Below are 23,640 nucleotides of genomic sequence, written 5' to 3'. Positions count from 1 at the left end.
ATGGTCAGTTCGACTTCTCCCCACCATGCATTTGTAAAAGTAGAAATGACTTTGTAAATATGTATACTTTTATAGATATTTTGGAGCACCCAACTCCACCCCTACCCTATACCTACCGCTTTTCAACTAATGTACTTGTTCCAAGTTCCAATTGTACCATTTATTTTTGTACCACCTACTGAAACATACCAAATTGTGTAGATGCCATTTTTAGTCAAGTGCACATACCAAGCTTGCACTGATTATTCCCAGCCTATAAATCAATGAATCACTATTGTGGCAGGTATTAGCTGTATTATTAGATTTTCTGGGTTTTAGATTTGAGATTTGAGCTGTGTTCTGTAGTCCAACCAAGTGAAAATTTAACAACCTAGCTTTGGATGGTGTCAGGTATGTTCGCAGGAGAAGCACGGCAGGGGTATTGGGGATGCATGTCTGCAGAAGGTGTTTGAAGGATCTACAAAGTTGCTGGCACTTTGAAAATGGACCAATACTTGGAAATCCTGCTGAACAAAATATAGCCAAGTATGGAGGATCTGTTTGGAGATCAAATGAGTATTTTCCAACATGATAATGATCCCAAACACACAGCAAATGCAACATTTTTAAGTCTTCAAGCGGCCTCCTCAGTCCCCTGACCTTAAAGACACTGGAAATCTTTGTAAACTTATAAACCTGAATTGTGATAAGTCATGCAGGTCTTCCAGTGAAGCTCAACTTTGGAAAGAACTTAAGGAGGATTGGAAAGTAGTTAAGAATGACATATGCATCAAGTTTAGTGAGTCAATGCCCAGAGGAATGCTGTAATCAAAAACGAGCGACAACCAACAAAATATTATTAACTGCTTACATTGTAGTCGATTTATGGTTTATTTCCTATGAACGTTTTGTTTTCCTATGCCCTCTTTGCGTAATAAAAAAATAAATAAAAAAATAAAACAAAAAACATTTCATTAAATGCTGGAGTTTGGCTTTCTTGCCAGATAATTTTGTCTTTTTAATACCTTAAGCAACTTTAGTGTATTCTTCTTCACAATATAACATTCTCCTCATATTTTGATTGTTTAATTGAATCTGAAGTGTCATTAAATGCAAATATTGTGCAAATATCCTCTCCGGACATAACTTTTGGCCACTACTGTACAAATGGGTAGGTTTAGGGGTAGGTGGCTGAGTTATGTGCTCAAACATGTCTAAATAGTGTAATGTGAATACAATTATTGTGGCTGTATAAATTGAAAACCATACCCCAACATAAATGTCACAATGGTAAAATTATACCCCAATATATTGTTGTAGTGTTAGTTAGGTAAATATAAGTTTGAGTTACAGTTATTTTATATGTATGAATAATGACTTAAGTCAAATTCGATGTTACGGCAGAACGACTGACAAATTGGGATCTCGCCTGAGAGCCCAATCACCTTCGAGTTGTAACAAAACAAGCCAATGGATATAGGCGAGTGACATTTGCATCGCTAACCACTCCCCGTGACATGGGTATGTAAGGAAGTGTGCAGCACACGGAGCCGAGCGTTTCTAAACTGATTCTGCTCTTCAATCATCATTCGTTTGGTACAAGAAAAGGAAGAAGTTCAACACAAAATGAACAGATGCTTTATGTTATCTTATATTTTACAAAAACAAAACAACAATACTAATTTGTGATGAAGTGGATCTTTTGGATCCTTTTTTATTACATGAACAAAAACTAGCCACAGCAAACAACTACATTTGACATCAACACAAATAGCATGAGAAAAGGAGAAAATGTACACCTGGAAAAAAAAAGAAAAAAAACCTGACGGCTGCATTTACAGGAGTGTTGTCCTTTCTCTTCACATACTTTACAGCTTTCTCCTGCTCATTTAGGCACTAATGTTTTCCTGCAAAAATAATTTTGGTCATATAAACTGTTTTAAGGATTTCATGATGGGTGTACATCATCTTGGTAAACAATTTCAGTCTAAACCTATTTCTAAGCACAGTGTTACTACAGGTTTTGGCTGCATTTCATAGGTAGACAATTACATAAAGGTAAAACAGAATGTTAGACAAGAAATCATCATACAGTCAAGCCAATACTTTACAAAACTGTAGGTAGGTCTGCACAGGAAAAAGAAACTCCACAAGTTTGAATAGCTATACCAGTGATGAGATCTCTATAAGATCTATTAAACGTTTGCATTGTATAAGATCAAGGTCAAATGTATGCTAACACTGTTAGCTATATTTTCAATATAACCTAAAAATAAGAAATTGTATTTCTTTATACAATTTCAATAAAGCCAAAATATCATACAAGTTCTGTATATTTTCTCTTGCTTCTGAAAAAATGATTACTTAGGCAAATCTCTTTAATACATTTTGAAGACATTAGTTTTCATGTCATACTGATGTCCCACAATGTACACTTTTATAGTTTTGGTCCTGACTTTATAGTTTCAGTTTATGTTTATCTGTGTATTGGTGTATACTGTGTATATGGCTGGTGTAATCTTTCATGTATGCTCTAATACAGTACTACACATACATTCTTGGAAAAATATATGCATTTTTGTCACAAATATGTAAAAAAGAGTGGAAATGTATTTAAGTCTTAAGCACCACTGATGGTTCTGTTAAATACAAAGAAATATTACATAACATCATTTAATGTCCTCACAGGGATTCTTTTTAGGCTAAATTTACATTATATAGGAAAGAAAAATAAAGAAGACTGCTTGTTACTCTCCATGTAAAATCAAAATTTGTGTGCCATAGATATTTTTTTGTGGTCTGTTTTCTTTTTTGTACTTGTCCACGATTGGAAGTAACATTTGCATCTCACTCTCTTAAACGTGTGATTTTACATTTTACATTTTGGTCAAACAAACAAACAAACAAACAAATAAATAAATAAATAATTGTGCAGATCACTGCAGAAATTAGAAAAGATGAAATGTAGACATTGGGCAGATAACCTTTTTTTCCTGAAAATCTCTCATTTAGTCATAGTAAATAAGAGCAATGAGGAGGAATGGAGCACTTTTTTAAATTCTGAAGATATATGATCCTGGTGAAATAATGAATGCATAGGAGTTTCCAATCTTGCTCCTTGAGGGGCCTACTTCCAGGAGAGTTTAGCTCTAGTCCTAATTAAACACAACTAAAACTTGAATCAAGGTCTTTAGGGTTACTGGAAACGTTCAACCAAGCAGGTGTGTTGGAGCTAAATGCTGCAGGAAAGTGGCTCCCCGGGAGCAGGATTGGACACCCCCGGTTATACATCATTTATAATCTACTAATAAGCATATATTATAAATGAAAAAGCAGACACCCAGTAGATGAACTAAGAAATATCACAACATATAAAATACTTAATTCAAACAGAAATCAGAAAAAAAAGGAATGGAACACTGATCTTACTGAACTTTCTTAGAGCAAAACAAGACAGGAACAATTAGTTTAATTGTTTCAGACAAAAAAAGTACTTTAATATGTAATATAGCATTGGCTGCATGCTGATTATTTCTCTTGCACTTTTTGTCATGCCAATAAAGCATTTAATTATTGAAAATAGTTTTTTCTATCAAAAGCATTAGTCTTTTTCAGTGTTTTTGTTTGTTTCTGTGTTAAAACAAGACTTTTCAGCTACCTCTGATAAGAGAAGAGCAGGCCTAGCAAAGTTTTTTTCCTTGTAATTTTTAGTTTTATATTCACTATATATTGCCGTCTTTTTCTGTCTTCCTGTTTTATCTTGTCATTGTTGTTTTCAATTAAATGCACGAGACACATGTTTTAACCTTCATATTGCTAGAGCAACAGCTCCAATGTTTTATGTAAAATTCTCAGGGGTGGTCTTTAATCGAGACATCCCATTGTCCAACCCTTAGGACCTCAAACTGTTTTTCTTTTTTTTTTTTCAGTTAAGTGTTTGGACCCAAGCTCAAGGGTAGATCGTTTGTAGTGGAAATGTACCTAGACCTAAACTAGTCCAGTCTGCATGTGAATGTGTAGTGGGTAGGGGTGGTATATAAGTGGGGACTGGCCATTTGAAATGTAGTAGTTACTGAAGTTGTGGTCTGTCATGTATGGTGCAGGCTGGTAGTAGCAGGTAACATTATTGGCATTAGGAATGATATTCTGCTCACCCAGGACTTTCAGCGCTAGAATGGTAATCATATTGAGAGTCTGACGGCGCTCATGCCCCATCAAGCACACGGTGCTCTCATTGACCACTCTCCGAAGTGTCATCAAGTAATCATATTTGCTTTTCTCTTCTCCAATAAAATGGTTGCGCAGATACGATTCAATCTTGCGCTGCTGCTCATTTACATCAGGGAAGTCAATAAAAAAACGTGAACACATGTAGCGCTCAAGTGTCTTAATTTCAGTTTCACAGGCAGGTTTAAAGTCCCGGACAAGCAGATTACTGTACTTGAGCAGGCCTCCACCCCTGATCTCTTCAGGGTTGCGTGTTGCTATTAGCCGGTAACGTAGGTGATCCATAGCCTGCTCAAAGTCACCATACATGCTCTCTGCCATCACTGTAATGCAAGGCAACTCTTTGGAAGGGAGTATGGGCATGTTAATGTCTGAAGCTGATGGATCTGATACCTTGGAAACCACTGCCTCACTTAATGAGGACATAGACGTTTCTAACGTATGTGACATTGATACTGCAGAGGGTTTCAAAACCTGTGAAAGTACTTCAGATGGTTCTAGAACTTCGAGGAATACTTCAGAGGGCTCCATGACATCCAGAGATATAGCTGATGGTTCTAAAAGAGGTTCTACGATTCTAGGAGTCTCTGTTGCTGTTGAGGATATGGAAGGTTCTAGTGACTTTGAAAAATGTGGTGCTGATACAGTGAGACTTTGAACCTCTGGTAAAGAAACAAGTGGTTCTAATACATATGATAATAGTTCTGGAGGTTCTTTAGTTTGTGGACTTGGCACAAGAAGTTCCTGAGTCTGCAGGGTGGACACGGGGTAGTTGTGAACTTGAGGTGATACCTCATGTTCAGAACACAAAGAATTGGTCCCTGCCACTTCTGAATCAACAGTATGGTCTGCAGACAGTGGTTTCAATATCTGAGAGGCACAATTTGTTGCCTTGGAGTTTGACTTAGAAACTGAGGGTGAAGTACATTTTTTTGGTGATGTGGGGTCATCAACTTGGGCACATGACTCATTGTCTTCCTTTTTGGGAGAGACTAAGTTGAGGTGATAACTGTCATTTGCCTGAAGTAAAGGCTCAGAATTCACATTGATGAGAGGTACCATTGCCTGACACTGTGCTGTCTGAACAGTTTCGGTAAAAGGCTGGTTTATCCTGTTTTGATCTTTGGGGAGATTACTGGGATTGGATGAAGGGATGACTATATTGACATGTGTAGCTTCACCAGTTTCTGGTTCTGAGCTTTGCACTCGACTTTGAAGGCTTTCCTCTGGTGATAGACTCGTGTACAGTGTCTCCTCTGAATGCATACCACTCTCTGGAGGAGCAACAGTAAAAGCGCCAGTACAAGTGGACAGTTCTTTTGACTCTTTAGAGTCTTTTTCTGATGAACTGGATAATTCTAAGCTTTTTGTGGTAAAACCTGACAATTTAACCTGCATAGGTAATGATTCATTTGGGCAAGCTTTAGGTGGAGGCAAAATTTGACAAGTATTAACATCCAAATTATTTGACACAGACTTTTCGGGTGAACATGGCACAGGAGTTGTCTTTTTGGACATTTTCCGAGGAGGTTTGGGTGAGGAATGCTTGAGAACAACCATTTGTGAATTTTGGCTGTTTTTCTTGGCAGGGGGTGGTAGAGGATACTCAGCATATGATTCTAGTGCTGTTTGTGTAAGAAATGTAATGGGAGCAGGTTGGAATGGGCATCGCTCACCAAAGGTCCCTTTTGTTGAAAGACAAGAGAAGTCAGTATGTACCATTTCAAGCCATGGTTTGGAATTAACTGCCTCTATGTCTAACATGTCAGAATCCATTTCACTAATATATTTTTTAACTGGGGGATTTGTTTCCTTAACAGACATGGTTTTTACTACTACCAGTTCATTTCCCCCTCCTGAGTCAATACCTATTTCGTTTGTATTTACCTCTAGCAGTGTCTCTGTACGCAAAGACACATTTTCATGAAGTTCATTCTTTTCCTCCACATGCACTGTTACAGGGTGCTCTGATACTTGCTCCATAGGTACAGGCATAGTTGTAGTTTCAACAATCTCTTTTTCAACATCTTTGTCTATTTCACAAGTTGGTTCTCTTTCTGAATATTTAGACTGTTCTTTCTGACTGATTTTACAATAACACTGAGAGTCGTAGAAAGTCTGCATGTCTTCAGTTTTGGAGGACATGTCTGTGTCGCTTTTCTGATAATGCCTTATGTCACAAGAGCTGAGGAATGGTTCATCCATTAGGGCTGACTGAATTCCTTTTGTTTGAGCTGAAGAAGAGTCCTGGCCCTCTTGCCCTTCTTCAAACTTCCTCCTTTCAGCATCCAAATAAGATTGTAGCATGCTGTCCAGGATGATCTGAAAGGAGTCCACACTGAATTCAAACTGTCGTCGTAGAGAGTTGACAAACTTGAGCTCTACATTCTTCCCACTATTGTTTGAAAGGGAGATAAGGCTCCAACGGTCATGCTCAGTGAACACCTTGACCATTTTTTGTACATATGCCTCTTTCATGGTGAGAGCTGTGATTTTATCTTTGTTGACTCCTTTAGGTAGAAAGTCCAGCAGACAGCCCAAAACCACCTCCTTAATAATCTGGAAGTCCTCCGGTTTGGGAAGCTCCACACCAAAGATGATATCCAAATCTTTATAGCTGGTGCCGTTTTCTTTCACCAGCACATGACTGGCTGTAGAGCCATTTAGACGGACATCTCTCACCTTGATTTTCTTCAAAATCAGTCTGTCTCTGACCACATGGATTATGTCTTTAGGCTTGATTTCAAGAGTTGGGAAATTGCCCCTGCCATGAATGGGAATGACCTCTGTAAGAACTTGGTCCAAAGTCTCCACCTGCTCTTGTGTCAGTTTGTGAAAACGGCGGTCATCTTCCATCTCTATCACATTCACTAGATCTGGAAGAAATACAGATAGAGATAAAATTGATTATAGATATGCAGCACGTATAACATTCTAGTTATTTTTTATTAAGTGCAATATAGTGGCCAAACTTGCCAGCAGTTGCAAAAACATACTAAACTAGGTGTTAAACTACGTTAGTAAACTGCAGAACACTTCAAGTTTCCAACGCTTTTTTTCACGCTTTTGTTTGTCCAGTAAACTTTGTCATACCACATGACAAAATCTGGCACCAAAAATTGTTGAATAGGGAGTAAGACGCTGGATCAGTCGCTGACATTATGGGAATTAGGGGATTAGCACTGGCTACTGATACAGCATCTCCCAGATTTCTGTAAAAAAAAGGAAAGAGGGAGTGTGGCTTCTGCACAGCAAAGAGGGAGTGTGGCTAAGCTGCAAAGCATCTTGTTCCATATTCATGGAACCAGGGATTCGTATGTACCTGATACTTTCCCTTTCAAAGGTTCACTTGAAGCTTTGTCAGTAGCTGACACTATTGGAACATATCATCACACCACACTACTGATTGAGTTGCAAAATTTGGCCGGAAATTTTAATGGGTCTCATTCACTAAGCATACGTACAGTACACACAAATTGAAGTATGTTGCATTAATTGTATTATATAATCCATATATATACAATGATATAATAAAATGACTAAATAATACAATTTAATTTAATCTTATTCATCTTAAATACGTTCCATCATATACAGTTAAAGGGTTAATTCACCCAAAAATGAAAATTACCCGATGGTTTACTCACCCTCAAGTCATCCTACGTGTATTTGACATTCTTCTTTCAGACGAATACAATCAGAGTTATAATAAAAAATGACCTGGCTCTTCCAAGCTTTATAATGGCAGTGAATGGCTGTTTGTGTTTTGAAGTCCATCAAAGTGCATCCATCCATCATAAAAGTAATCCACACAGCTCTGCTGGGTTTAATAAAGGCCTTCTGAAGTGAATCGATGAGATTGTGTAAAAAAATATCCATATTTATCGACTAAAATAACTAGCTTCCGGCAGACAGCTGCCGATTTACGGTGGAAGATTAATCCCTGACCCGACGCACAACATAATGACGAGCGCGGAAGTGCAGAGGATAGACCAAAACAAAACACCAGTCAGGAATTAGAAGTATTAAAGAGAAATGTCGGAGGAGCTTGAGTTTGTTGCCCACATCCCTGTTTGTTTGAACCGCGAGAGGCGTCTAAACTTACGATACTCCTACAGCCTACGTCATACATGCGTCACTGGTTACTCTTGTGGCTAAAGTCAACATGCGTAGTATGCGTACGGTTGTCTGCCGGAAGCTAGTTATTTTAGTCAATAAAGTTTTAAATATGGATATTTTTCTTACACAAGCGCATTGCTTTGCTTCAGAAGGTCTTTATTACCCGCCCCAGGGCCGCGTGGAGCACTTATATCATGAATGGATGAACTTTAATGGACTTCAAAACATAAATGGCCATTCACTGCCATTATAAAGCTTGGAAGAGCCAGGACATTTTTTTATATAACTCTGATTGTGTTCGTCTGAAAGAAGAATGTCATATACACCTAGGATGGCTTGAGGGTAAGTAAATCATGGGGTAATTTTCATTTTTGGGTGAACTATCACTTTGAGGAGTAAGAAAAGCTATGTTATAGCTTAACTGCAAGCTTTCTCTGAATAAAGCAGATATACGCGTATGTACAGCTGGCTAATGAGAGGTCTGTAATCTGGGTCTGTATAAAAGGTGTTTATCGTGAGAACGTGAGAAAAGGCTGTAAGGAAAGCGTGTGCAGAAAGCCCTTATAAGGAGATGGTTTGGGCGTGTTTTATGCAAATGACTAACCTTGTGCACATGGCCGTTCATTTAGAATACTCCAAATTCACTAACATCAGAACGATGTTAAGAACAAATTCATGAGTGTACGAACGTGTTGTGAATTAGGCAGAGATTTTTCATGAGAAGTGCGTACAAATACAAAATAATCCACGTAATTATTAGTGAATGAGATCCATTGTGATTACGCAATATGATAAACATTAAATGTTGTATGTTGGATCAAATCGTTGCATGGCTTGGCTCCTAGCTATCAATGCAATCTGCTTCTCCCCTACACCTCGACCGAATCACTTCGGTCATCCAGGCCCGGGGTGGGTAATTGGGAGAATCGGGAGAATTCCCGGTGGGCCGGGAATTTTTTGGGCCACTTTTGGGCCGGTCGAGGAATTATTATTTATTTATTTTTTTCACATTTGTCACGTTAGTTACATTAGGCTACACACGTTCCGCATTCTGACACCACAGCGCGCAGCCTCTGCATTGGTTGTAGCATGAGAGGGAGTTCTCCCCTCCCCTCCTATAGAGTTGGTTGGGTCCATAGCCCGTCTTTCCAAAACGTTTTCTCAGGTAGGCTACCGCGGCACCGCCTACCGATAGCTGGGCCGGCCCTACAGTTACGGTACGCGTCAGGGAGGATGGATGGGAGGAAGAGGCCAGGAGGTATGGAAGCTTGTATCCGCCACAGAATACAACATTTTAAAAGATAATTGCGACTTTTTATCTCACAATTACGAGTTTACATCTCGCAATTCTGACTTTATTTCTCAGAATTGCGTGAAATGAAGTCGCAATTGCGTGGTATAAAGTCAGAATTGCGAGACATAAAGTCAGAATTGCGTGAAATAAAGTCGCAATTGCGTGAAATAAAGTCGGAATTGCGTGTTATAAAGGCAGAATTGAAAGATATAAAGTCAGAATTGCGTGAAATAAAGTCGCAATTGCGTGAAATAAAGTCGGAATTGCGTGTTATAAAGGCAGAATTGAAAGATATAAAGTCAGAATTGCGTGAAATAAAGTCGCAATTGCTTCTTATAAAGTCTAAGTGAATTATTATTTAACCTTTACATTATTTGTTGAACCATGGTATTAATACAAACTACACAATAGTAAGAGCTGAACTTTTGCTTCATTTATCCAATTTGGAAAAAGTGCTAATTTGGAATTCCACCATGGAAAAAGTGGGCCTGTCTTGGTCCTGAAACTCCCGGGCTGAAAAGTGGCCCCACTCAGGCCCTGCGGTCATCTGAATCTGGCCTTCTCTCTGCTCCTCTGTGTCGCCTCTCTTCTATGGGAGGTCGATCATTTAGTGTTATTGCACCTCTGGAATTCTCTCCCCCGGTCACTCTGCTGTACTATTAAAATGTTGTTGTTTTTTAATTATATACTGCTGTGTGTTACCCTGTCTATGTAATGCCCTTTTACTATCTTTACATTATCCTTGCTTAATATTCTATTTTGTAATATTCTTCATCTCTGCGTACTATTGTCTGTCATAATTTACCTGTTCAAAAAACAAAAAATCAAATGGACCAGATAATATCATGCTAGAAATATGCATTTTTCCTGTCTCCTGCATTCACGTGCATATGAATAAAAACAAAATGGAACGTAAATTGTAGTGCCCCTAGACACTAAAACACTGGACCATAAGCTGCTAACACAGTGCACCACTGACATGCAGAATGAAATACCATGTATTTATATATAGTGATCATTTAAGCATTTAAGGGACAGTTTTATGACAGATCCTCAAACTGTCGGAACCCCCTCAAGTTCTATTCCGCATCTCCCACATATGTGTGTTTTAGCAAGGCGGACTTTGTTGCAAGTTGGTGAATGAAGATACTTGCCAGGTTACGTGTCACTACTGCTTTATTAATTTATCCAGTGTAAAACCCGGACACCGCCACACAAATGTGGCTTTTTGTTAATGACTGTCCTACAACAGGAATTAACAGAGTAACAGCTCACCACCAGTTACAAAAGACACTATAACAGTCTGTCACAGACAATTCTAGTTGCATTTTTCATCAATTAATTTCTTGAATTATGTTCTGGCCCACCATCTAGTTCTTCCCTCGAAGAAATCAGGACAGAAGTTGTAGAAAGTGGACAAAAGAGACGGATTTAACATCAGTGCTGCGTCCCAATTTGCCTATTTATACTACGCCTTAAAAGTATACTCTTTTTGTGAAGAAAACGATTGAGTGTGTAGCAAAAGAGTAGACAAGCTTTGGGACAAACTATCACGTCATACAATTGGCGTAGAAGGGAGGTCCAGACTAAAAAATCCAGACGCATCACACACTTCCTGGATAGGGGCCCCTGAGAGGAGAGCTCTAGAGGACGCCATAGGATTGAGTGAGCCCTCACGGCCAAAGGTGAAGGCAAACTGCACACCTGATAGGCCAGGGAAATAGTCTGAAGTTCTGAACTATTCAGTACTATCCAGCCTGGAGCCCCATCCTGGGTGACCCAAAACACACCAGCAACTAGTCCGTCTTCCACCATTGAGAAGACCTCTGAACATAAATATTGAGAGCTCTGACAGGGCAGAGCAGATCAAGTCTCTCATCTTCTGCCGTCATGTGAGGTGGAGGATGAAAAGCCTGGAGAACCGTTGGCCGTGCCGTATTAGAAGGCACCTTAGCCAGGCCTAAGGGGAGACACCCCAGGTGAATAGGAAAAAAAAAAAATTAACTAATAGATATCAGAATGAAACTTCCCCTGTTGATTACTGACATTAAGACAAATATCTTTTGTATTACAAGTTTTTAGAATATTTATGTTTAAATATGCAAATGAGGTAGTATCTCATTAAATATGCACTAATTTGTATATTTCCAGAAGAGAAATCTGAACATTGGATAAAGCCAGATTCAAAATTCTTGTTTAATTTTGATGACATATTAGAGTCAAAGGTTTTTACAGAGGGGGTTTTGGATATCTCTTTTTATCACTTTTTTATGTATAAAATGTTGTATAATCAGAATCTGAATGATATATGAACTGATGCCTGGCTCACACTACAGGAGTTTTAGGCCGATTTAGCCCCGATTTTCCCCTCCCGAGAATCGGAGAAAAAAATCTTGTCGATGACCTCGATCGGTTCCGATGTTCGGCGCAGATTATCTGGTAATGTGAGGTGTTCACAGATCGAATCTTGCACCCCCTGATCTGCTCTCACACAAATCGGGCTTGCCCCTATCACATCAAACATGTTTGATATTTAGGATTTTAAATCAGGATGAGCAAGACATCACGTCAGTACTGTCAAAATAGCCAATAAGAAACGAGTAGGGCTGTCGTGGTGAAGGAATTTCCCTTGAGGTAATTTTGAGTGACTCAATAGCGCGATATGCGTTTTTATCTCCATTTATTTATTGCTAAATAAATAAGTGTTACGCTGTGGTCAGCAGGCACGAAGACGAGTACATGTTCAGTAATGAAACCGAAACTAAAAAGCGCGTTAAAACGAAGTGGCGTAAAATGAAGCTACAATGTCAAAATAAGGGTCGGGGTCCACATAATATAATAAACACAACATAAACCTGACAATGAGCTTGTTAGGCCATTGCTATATAACAGTTAGTTCCTTGAATCTCACTTTACGAGAGGCTTTCTGCTGATATTTCACCAGTATTGGCATTGATAGTCTCTGCACTTTCTAGACAGGCTGTCACTCAGTCCAGTTACATTGTTGCGCCACCAGGTGGCGGGAAGGAACAGTCTTTGAGTGAGTCATTAAACTGTTCATTCAATGGAAATGTAAAAAAAAAAAAAAAAACAGATTCATTCAAAGATAGATGTAATGAAACAAGCTGTTAATTATTTTAATATTTAATTTGAACTTTGAGTTCCACTTTACAAGGCTCAGCTGAGCAGCAATGTGGCGCATGGGCACCGCTGAAGCCGATGCGTCACTTCATGATCAATGGCATTGATTCATTTTATTGAACAGCGCTGACGCCATTCATTAGACATATCCTTAAATGTTAAAAGGATGATTTTTGAAAGACTTCGCTTGTCTTGGTCACAGCTACCTTTTCACAAATATGACTTGATATGAAGGACAGATATTGGGTTTACATGCTTTTCCGCTTCAGATGTGCAGCGTGAGATCACGTGAGTCGCTTCCTCTGGCACGATAATCTCGATTTTAAAACTCCTGTAGTGTGAGCCAGGCATAACCCCTCTGTAAAAACCTTGAGAATATAGATAGGAATACAACCGGAAAGTTTGGTGTATGTAAGTGCTGCTGAAGTGGAGATTTCTGGCTCAGAGTATGAGAAAAAACCCATTTTGAGAAAATGGCCTTTAAAATTGACATCAGCCAATGAGATTTCGCTTTTAGAGTTAAATGCCCCCTTATACTTTCACGATTGGTTGCTGATAAAAAAGGAAATTTCCGTATTTGGATACGACAACATTGTACAGGAGAGAGAGAGCTTTCCAACGGAATATGTGATGACAGGGTGCAGACAGCGATCACGGAGCAGCATGTTGATTTAGAACGACCAGCTGATGTCTTCCCAAAGGGCCATCACCCAGAGGAGTGTGGAAAGCCACAATGGCAGCCATACACTTTGAGTGTGGTTGAGGTAAGTCCAGCAGAGAAGCGATCCTAGAGGAACTCCAGCACTGAAGCCACTGGGCAGTTAACTGGGATCACGCCACGCTCTCTATATCAAATGGTGAAAACATTTCAATTTAGGCCATGCAATTTTCTTGTGGATGGAGCTCTGGAGCTGAGTATGGTCTCGACGACTACTGCTGACAGGCCAGCTTCTAGGTACTGTGCCCCCTCAGGGCCTCCTCAGGGCCCCCTCAGACCCACAGCGCCTGGACGCGACAACAATGCAGTCCTGAAGTGTCAACAAGACTCTCCGTTTCCTGAAGTGAGGTGGACCTCGGCCGTATCCAGATCAGATGGTGGATCTGCACCTGGACCTAACCATGACGCATCCTGAAGTGCCAGCCTCATCAGCCCTGTGAAGGCCTCATCGTCACGACCAATCTGACTTCTGACCTGTAACGCTGCCTGGATCATAATCATACACTGTTCGCTCGTTGGCCAGAGGAGAACTGGCCCCCGACTGAGCCTGGGTTCTCCCAAGGTTTTTTTTCTCCATTCTGTCACCTGATGGAGTTTTGGTTCCTTGCCACTGTTGCCTTGGCTTTTGGCTTGCTTAGTTGGGGACATTTAATATTCAACAATATTATTGATCTGCCTTATTATGGGTGGACGATGATGCAATTTTCTTCTAGAAACAAACTTTGTTGTATTATTTTCATGTTATCAATGTGAAGCTGCCCTGAAACAATCTGTATTGTAAAAAGCGCTATATAAATAAAGGTGACTTGACTTGACAGTTGACATATGGAGCCCTCTGCCTGCGAAAGCAGGTCCCTCCTGATGGGGAACTCCGATGGAGGGTCCTCTAGAAGCGATATTATGTCTGAGAATCATACTCGAACCGGCCACAACGGGGCTACTTGGAGTAGACTGACCCCGTCGCGATGAACTCCCTGGAGCAGAGCGATCGGGGGAAATGCATACAGGCACCGCCTCTGTCACGCCTGCATCATGGCATCCAACCCCAGCTGATAGAAAGCCACAGTGGACAGTGTGTCGTCTCTTGAGATGCGAACAGGTCCACTTCCACTGGGCCGAACCTCTTGCACATGGACTCTTCCCCGGGCCTCAGCCCCTGCCTCCACAGGATGTCTGCCCCCCGATTCTGGTCCCCTGGGGGTGTATGTTGCTCTGAGAGATGTTGCTCTTCCCTGGGACCACAGGAGGATCTGATGCGCCAGTTTGCATAGAGGACATGATCTCAGACCCCCCTGTTGATTTAGATAGGACACCACCAACATGTTGTCTGTTCTCACAAGAACGTGGAGACCCTTGAGGTCTGGGAGGAAGCTCCTCAGAGCACAGAAGACTGGCAACATTTCTAGGCAATTTAAGTGGCAAGAAAAATGATGGTCTTGCCACAGATCTCTCGTAAAGCGGACGTCCATGACCGCGTCCCAGCCCGTGAGGGATGCGTCTGTCGAAACGGCTTTCCGGCGACATGACGCTCCCAGCATGGGACCTTGGGACAGGAACCAAAGTTTCTTCCACATAGATAGGGAGCGAAGGCATCTGCGCGTAACCCTGATCATGCAGAATGGGTTCCCCCTCGGTGAAAACCCCTTGGTTTTTAACCACCATTGCAGGGCCCTCATGTGCAGCAGGCCAAATGGAATCAAATTTGATGCAGCTGCTATGAGCCCAAACAACCTCTGAATATGTTTCACAGTGATGGCCTGGCCTAGCTTTATCCTGGTCACCGTGGCCAGGATGGACTCGATACGTGCGGGAGACATTTGCGCTCGCATCGTAGTCGAGTCCCACACCACCCCCAGAAATGTAGTTCTCTGGGTGGGTGCCAACACACTTTTCTTTGTGTTGAGCCAGCTCCTGCAACTGGGCCAAAATAATCCAGTCATCGATATAATTTAGGACCCGGAAGCCCTGAAGCCTCAGCAGGAATAAAGACCTTGAAGCAGATATGAGGGAGAAACACCCAGAAACACCAGCCGGTCCAAGTATAAGGGACTTTCCTTACCATTAATGCTTGGATAACACACATGTTTCCTTCGATTAATAATAATGGCCAGTGCAATGGCTGGGATATACGTAAACCTACCAACATCCGTCGCCATGATTTTTGGAATGAATTATCAGGAAAAAATTATGTTTAGTTGCATAACTTCAGTTAATGGAACCGAATGGACAATAGTTTTTTGTCGACATGTAGAAAAAAAGAGAAAAAAAGGGGGAAAAAACGCATACGTTTTGCACAAATCTGTAATGGAAACGCGCCTATTGTCTACATGTGGTCATTGATTAGAATATAAAGCTTACAAAATGTTTATCATAAACTAGCACTAAGACCCAGAATCTGCCCTATCTAAATATTATAGGCTAGGAGCTGGTACTGGACTGCACAATCTAAATGTGAAAATAAGTAGGTCTACTGTCACAAACCACTTGTAATGGATCTTTTCTCTGTGCTCTATTTTTATTTATTTTTTACTTTTAGTTTGTAGTTTCTCTAGTAGTGTTTTTTTTGTAAGATTTTGTCCTTTCATTGATACATTGTTTCAGTGAGCTTAGTTCTGTTTTCTTGTTTCTGAGTTTCAAGAACTTAGGATATGTTATCTCTCTCTATCGTTATATCGCTAGTACACGTACAGTAGTAATGCAATGTTTGTGGAATGCGCATTACTGAGCGGTAAAAAAATGAGCACAAATTGCTCTGTTAGCTGCAGATTACTGGAAGCCATAGAAAGAAAACATTTATTTGTTAAAATCCTTATATTTTGTTTACCTTCATTAATTAAAAAGTGTTATATCATTATTAGGCACACACAGGAGTCATAAATCATTACAATTCAAGTCTAATTTATTTGTTGAAAACTGGGAGGCATAGAGAAAACACATTATTTTATTATAATTTTTATTTGCATATTATATTATTATAATATGCATTATTTCAGCATAGTGCATGGCAGTCATAGTCATTCAAGTCTTCTAAATTGTAAAACCTGAAAGCTAAAGAAATAAAACAGATATTGATCATTTTCTTTAGAAAATACAATATCACTCAATATTATTATTAAATTATTAAATACTGCCCAACATTTGCTGCTGGTAATGCCATAAATGATTCCTACCTTTCACGACATTCCCTACTCTGCCTTTTCTTAAAAATGTATACTGTAGTTCCCCACAAAAGTATTGTTTAGCGAATTGTTAAGATGTCCTCACAAAAGTGTTTTATTCAGTGTAGTGAAGCCTCTCATCCATTGACATTCATTAAAAAAAACGGCCTCTGGTCTTCTTCCCTGCGTACCGGCTAAGGCTGCAGCCTTGCCTTCCAGGCACCCTAAGAAGGAAGAAGTCTGCTGCGGAGCTCGCTTCAGTGCGGGCTCAGGAAAAGTGCGCATCGAGGGCACATATCAACCGCAAAGGAGGTTGCGCTTGCGAGCAACCTTCTGAAGCCTAAAATGAAAAATGGGACACCCTAAGTCATGGACTTAAAGGGATAGTTCACCCCAAAATTAAAATTAGCCCATGATTTACTCACCCTGAAGCCTAGGTGTATATGACATTGTTCTTTCAGACGAAATCAATCAGAGTTATATAAAAAAATCTCATGTCTCATCCAAGCTTTATATTAGGAGTGAATGGCTAGTGAAAATTTTAAGCCCAAAAAAGTGCATCCATCCATGTAAAAAAAAATACTCCACACGGCTCCGGGGGGTTAATAAAGGCCTTCTAAAGCGAAGCCATGGGTTTTTGTTAGACAAATACCCATATTTATAACTTTATAATCTAAAATACCTAGCTTCCAACAGACGACTGTATGCATACTACACAAGTCGACTTCCGCCACAAGAGTAACCCGTGGTGCATGTATGACGTAGGATGTTGAAGTATCGTAAACTTAGTCGCCTCTCGCGGTTTAAACAGATAGGGCTGTGCAACAAACTGAAGCTCCTCTTCACCACCGCCCCTCCCGACGCCTCCGCTCTGCCGACTTAAACCTTTTCACACCCATCACCAAATCAAAGCACCGAACTTTGGGGACCGAGCCTTCACCATCGCTGCCCCCACCCTTTGGAACTCACTCCCCATCCACATCAGAAACTCGGACTCACTGACCACCTACAAAAAACTGCTCAAAACTCACCTGTTTCAGCTCGCCTACAATCTATAGTAGCATTCTCATTTTTGTTTGTTTGTTTCATTTGTAAAGCGTCTTTGCGTTCCTTGAAAAGCGCTATATAAGACTTATGTATTATTATTATTATTATTATTATTATATAGAAATCTTCCGACATTTCTCTTCAAAATTGCTAATCCACGGCCAGTGTTTTGTTTTGCTCTTTCCTCTGAGCTCCTGCATTCGTCATTACGTTGTGCGTCGAGTCAGGGGTTAGTCTTCCACCGTAAATCAATGCGTACGGCCGTCTGTCGGAAGCTAGTGATTATAGTTTATAAAGTTTTAAATATGGGTATTTTCCTTACTCAAACACATGGCTTCACTTCAGAAGGCCTGTTATTAATCCCCTGGAGCCATATGGATTGCTTTTATAATGGATTGATGCACTTTTTTGGGCTTCAAATTTTCACCAGCCATTCATTCACTCCCATTATAAAGCTTGGAGGAGACAGAACATTTTTTAATATGACTCCGATTGATTTCATCTGAAAGAAGAATGTCATATACACCTAGGATGGCTTCAGGGTGAGTAAATCATTGGCTAATTTTCATTTTTGGGTGAACAATCCTTTTAACGGACACGTGCACACAGCAGCCATTGTAAGTCCACAAGACCGAAAGTGCATATAAAGTGTGCCATTTGGGACAGGGCCATAAGTTATATTACTTCTGTGAGGCATTGTTTCTTGGTGAAGGTGCCCTCCAGCTTTTAGAATGAATGAAATAGACAATCCTATTTTGGGTAAATCATTTTTTTTTTACTTTTACTAAATAATACTTCTCTTTAAAGACATGTAGCCTAAACATTAAACATGATAATCCATATGTTTTTCTCTAGAGTACAGAAGGTTTTTTTTTTTTCACAGTGGATGCATAAGAGAAGAATGCCTAATTAATATTAAAGACATGGAATCCCTTTTTGATTTTACCACTTGAATAAAAATTAAGAAATTGTCACACATTTTTATCATAATATATTTTATAATAAATCCTTAGACCTTTCTAATGATTTACAATCATAAGCTGCCTGTATGTTAACAGGTAACCCTGGAGTTTTTCGTAAAATGTTTTTTCTGTCAAATAAAAATATTATTTTCTAATTATTACATTTATTATATATATATAATAAGAGTGTTATTACAATAGTAATATTTGTGGTATTTTAATATTTTTAATTAGCAATAATAATTATGATCATAATTATTATTATTAGTCATATTAATATAAAAGCACAACAAACCTGGTTGTTATGGTAAGTAGACACAGGAGAGGAAGATGGATGGTGAATATTGATTTCATAACAAAGTTGCAGGGATGAGGTGAGCAGGGTAGTGGAGTCCAAAGGGTGATCTTGGCGGAGACACAGAGGGAAGGAAGATGCTGGAGACAGGAAGATGCTGGAGACAGGGAGATCGCTGGAGACAGGGAGAATAGTCCACTTAGTGAAAACGAGGTCGGACCAGGAACTGTGGTGAGGATTGTGCCTTTATAGTGGCAGTGATGAGGGTGATGATGAGGTGCAGGTGTGAGTGATTGAATGATGTGCAGGTGGGAGCCAAGGAGGGTGATGGGAAATGTAGTGCAGAGGATGGTGACTAGGTTGATATGTGACAGAAGCCCACCCTCCCGGAAGGCACGTCCTCGCGCCGTATAACACTCTGGAGTCGAAGGAGGGGTCACCCTGGAGGCTAACGAGGGCGTGACCTATTTGGAGCAGGAAGCCAGGGCACAGTCGGCCATTCAGGCGGCCAGGGCGGAGTAGGCCATTCAGGCGACCAGGCCGGAGTAGGCCATTCAGGCGGCCAGGGCGGAGTAGGCCATTCAGGCGGCCAGGCTGGAGTCGGCCATTCAGGCGACCAGGCCGGAGTCGGCCATTCAGGCGACCAGGGCGGAGTCGGCCATTCAGGCGACCAGGGCGGAGTAGGCCATTCAGGCGACCAGGGCGGAGTAGGCCATTCAGGCGACCAGGGCGGAGTAGGCCATTCAGGCGACCAGGGCGGAGTCAGCCATTCAGGCGACCAGGGCGGAGTAGGCCATTCAGGCGGCCAGGGCGGAGTAGGCCATTCAGGCGGCCAGGGCGGAGTAGGCCATTCAGACGGCCAGGGCGGAGTAGGCCATTCAGGCAACCAGGGCGGAGACGGCAGCTCAGGAGACCGGGTTCAGAGCCGGCAGTTCGGGTATATAGTTCGGGAGCCGGCATTGAGGCTTGTGTGGTAAAAGACACTGAATGATCGGTCTGGGTAGGAGGTAAGGCACGCCAGATCGAGGAACGCCGCGGTGTGTGCCTCGAGAGAAAGCTGGTCCTGGTCGATGCAGAGGAGCTGCACTGCAGGATCCATTTGCGGTATTGGTCTGACCTTCTGTTACGGTAAGTAGACATAGGAGAGGAAGATGGATGGTGAATAGTGATTAATTGATAACAAAGGTGCAGGGATGTGGTGAGCAGGGTAGTGGAGTCCAAAGGGGGATCTTGGAGGAGACACAGAGGGAAGGAAGATGCTGGAGACAGGAAGATGCTGGAGACAGGAAGATGCTGGAGACAGGAAGATGCTGGAGACAGGAAGATCGCTGGAGACAGGAAGATCGCTGGAGACAGGAAGAATAGTCCACTTAGTGAAAACGAGGTCGGACCAGGAACTGTGGTGAGGATTGTGCCTTTATAGTGGCAGTGATGAGGGTGATGATGAGGTGCAGGTGTGAGTGATTGAATGATGTGCAGGTGGGAGCCAAGGAGGGTGATGGGAAATGCAGTGCAGAGGATGGTGACAAGGTTGAAATGTGACACTGATGTTCTATATCTTTTGTTGTTGTTGATTTGTTTTAAAAATCACATTTTATATCGCAATTTTAACCAGAAAAAAAAATCGCAATTAACCTAGATTTTCTCCTAAATCGTGCCGCCCTAGCTGAAAGTCAGATTTTCGGTCCTTTCCACCTCAGAAGAAGAACTGAATGAACTAGTTCTAACTGAAGAAGATTTCTGAGAATTTCCGAAAGTCTAACAAGTGCATGCATATTATAATAATTCTTAAATTGTTAAGCTAAATCCTGATGTTTATAAAACTAGTTTATTATTTTTATATACAAGCATAACATATCCATGTCTGTACATCAATGTCTAGGCTATGTAATGTACTGTGTTAGGTGCAAAAATTTAGGCCTATTGTTGTTGTAAACTTGTCCAAGTGCAGACTGCCAGTTCAGTCATACAGTATGCTATTCAACTTGCAGGTTCACAGAATGAAACCGTGCCAACAAACACCACTAACTTAAGCGAATGAAAATAAATCAATATACGAGTGACGTCATTGTGTGATGACGTAACTGCGGAATGTTTTATTTTTATAATAGTTCATGGAAAAGAACCGTCTGAAAGGTTTGCGAATATTAATCGTTCTTGCCATCATTATTCTGGGTTATAAAAATCCCACCACTGGAAATACTTTAGGACCAGATTGTTTACGTTCTTGACATATTCTATGCTGCAGTCTTCATGGTGTGCTAAGATCAACTTAACTTGTGGAAGCATGCTTAACCAGACAACCAATCAAAATGAAACATACTGCACTTAAATAAAAAGTGATTTTGTAGTCTATTGACACTATAGGCAGCCAATGTTTGGCCATTCATCTTGACTGAGGGGGCGTCGCCTCGTGACGTCGGTCCTGCTATGACTATGGCGTCATTACCGACACGTCACGGCAATTATATCCCACATGCAAGACTGACATATAAAGTGAAATCTCACCGTCTGTCTCACTTTAACTGTCCCTGTCGTGATTATTCACTTCGGCAAAAGAGCTTTATTAGTATTTTTGTGGCCGTCTGTCTGTAGACACACACGAATGTGCACATTGGCCGTGACGCTGCAGCACGATGATGTTTTCCTCCCCCGCCCCTCTCCCGCAAATAAACCGCTGTGAGTCATCGAAGTACTTCTGCTCATCCATTCACAGATACACGCCAGCAGGCTCCAGAAAATCAGCCTGTTCTTTATGGACGCGCATAGTACATTCCAAACTTCAATATCGATTCACAATTTGCCTGTATTGTGTTGAACATATAATTATCTTTATTCACCATGTACAATAGCTGCTTACAGACCAAGTATATTAAAAAAAAGTTCTGATAAATGAGGACATAATATTCTCAAATCAGAGGAAGACAAACGAATGCCTCTTAAACGTTAAACCAAACATGAATCGACAGGTCAGAGGAACAGTGCGTTGCTTAGCCTATGTTTGAGCGTGTGTGTTAATACAAATTATATGTGGAATCGATATAACAGTAAAAATGCTGTCGTCATCGCTAGGCTACCATAAAAGTATTGATTTAGGCTACTACTCACTGTTTCTTTCACTGGTAGGCTTTTCACTGGTACCATATTGCGTTGCCAGTCCAACGTCATAAGGTTTTTCAAACTTTGGCAGAGAACAGCTATTGTAGCGAACTAGCTATTCGTAATTTAAACTTGACAGTGGTCAAACCATTAAGTAAAACATATAATAATAATAATAATAACAACAACAATAATCAACAGTAGCCAATGCATCATTAAATTACAAATATTTTTATAGTTATGTGGCAAGATTAGAAGTCAAAGTCAATACGAATGAGTTCAAGTCCACAAAAAGATGGGAGTTTTTCAACTCACCACTCGATGTGCAGAAACGTAAGAGCTGGCGTCAATGTTGATTTCCAGGGTTAATCCGACAGTGATTTGGTCATCGGGTCAGTCGTTTAAGGTTCATTTGCTGAATTCCAGAGCTGGGAAAAGCTGCAGGAGAGCGGTCGCTGTTCAGGCAGATAGTGCTTCTGAAACTCTTAAATATCCCACACCTTCTGCTCTCTCAGAGCCCGGAGCTTAAAGCAGTTTCCATGGCGACCTGGCGTCAGAGTTTTGAGGTAGTCCACGTAGTGCGAGTCACAACAATGGCACATATCAAAAGACCGCGGAACGAGAGTTAACAGGTGTCAAGAGCGCGCACATGTATGTGCATGTAGTGTTGTTAAACGACAGTGACACTTGTGATGGGTTATCTATTCTAAACAGCTTTTTCCAAAAGAAAAAAAAAAAAAAAGAAAAAAAGAAAAGAAGAAGGTTACCATTATGTCATTAAAAGCCTCGGAGAGAAAAATAATAATAAAGAATATCGCTGTTTACATTTGTTGATTATTCTTTGTGTAAAAAATGTGATTATATCAAGTGAAAAATACTAAGTATCTGCAATTAGGCAAGTCTCGGTTACAATGTGCGCATGTATGAGATTAATACACTTATTTCTGTGCAAGGCTGCATTTCTTACTGGTAAACTGGCTGTTCGGGAAATTGAAGATGAATAAGACTTTATCCTTAATCTCTGAACATCTTATTCATTGATGCAGTTTAAATGTGTACACAATTCATTCCCACACTGCCATTGGTTCTTCTGCAATAGAGGTAACTTCCTTTTTGGAAATTCCACTTTATTTTACTTATCTAAAATCGGTATTTTAGCTAAAGCTGAATGATTTCTACCTTAAATTGAATATTGTTGTTGATGAATCTGCCAAATATTATATGTTCACACACATAGACTCGTGGTGTGGTGTTTTACTGGCAGTGAGCTGCACAGGCGCTGCAGTGCTGTGTTATATCAGCCAGCGAGTGACTCATCCCTCTCTTGCTCTCATGATGAAGAGAGACGCAAAACCAAACATCAATCAACCCCTCCCTCCTGTACACGTCAAGGATAGATCTCTGCAGAGACTTGTCATGTCCAATACATTAGGCATCTCACCGAGACTCTGTTTAGTTACGTAGTTCTACTTTTCTATAGGCTATAGTTACATCCCAGCAGAGTATCGATGACAGTCTGATCAAACACGCTTATGTGCAATACTGTAATGAAATTTGAGGGGGGGGAAGTGAAAAAAAGTGCCAAGATTTCTTTCCATTAA

General features: G+C 40.7%; 1 protein-coding gene across 2 annotated transcripts; it reads right to left on the bottom strand.

The window, feature by feature from the left end:
• Positions 1-3,887: 3,887 nt before the first annotated feature.
• Positions 3,888-22,616, bottom strand: tent5d (terminal nucleotidyltransferase 5D). Of its 2 annotated transcripts, none has more exons than XM_082178135.1 (2): positions 22,355-22,616; positions 3,888-7,082 (listed from the first exon to the last, which is right to left on the bottom strand). In XM_082178135.1, exon 2 carries the CDS (start codon positions 7,060-7,062, stop codon positions 3,967-3,969), a length of 3,096 nt encoding a protein of 1,031 aa, XP_082034261.1. In that variant the 5' UTR covers positions 7,063-7,082; positions 22,355-22,616; the 3' UTR covers positions 3,888-3,966. The 2 variants fall into 2 exon arrangements, with proteins under 2 accessions (XP_082034261.1, XP_082034262.1); XM_082178136.1 differs by lacking the exon at positions 22,355-22,616 and adding an exon at positions 18,941-19,459.
• Between the last annotated feature and the right edge of the window lie 1,024 nt (positions 22,617-23,640).

The sequence above is a fragment of the Leuciscus leuciscus genome, assembly GCF_965113295.1.
Source record: "Leuciscus leuciscus genome assembly, chromosome: 8".
Lineage (NCBI taxonomy): Eukaryota > Metazoa > Chordata > Actinopteri > Cypriniformes > Leuciscidae > Leuciscus > Leuciscus leuciscus.
Note: the sequence above shows the minus strand (reverse complement) of the source record. Positions and strands in the feature narration are given on the sequence as shown.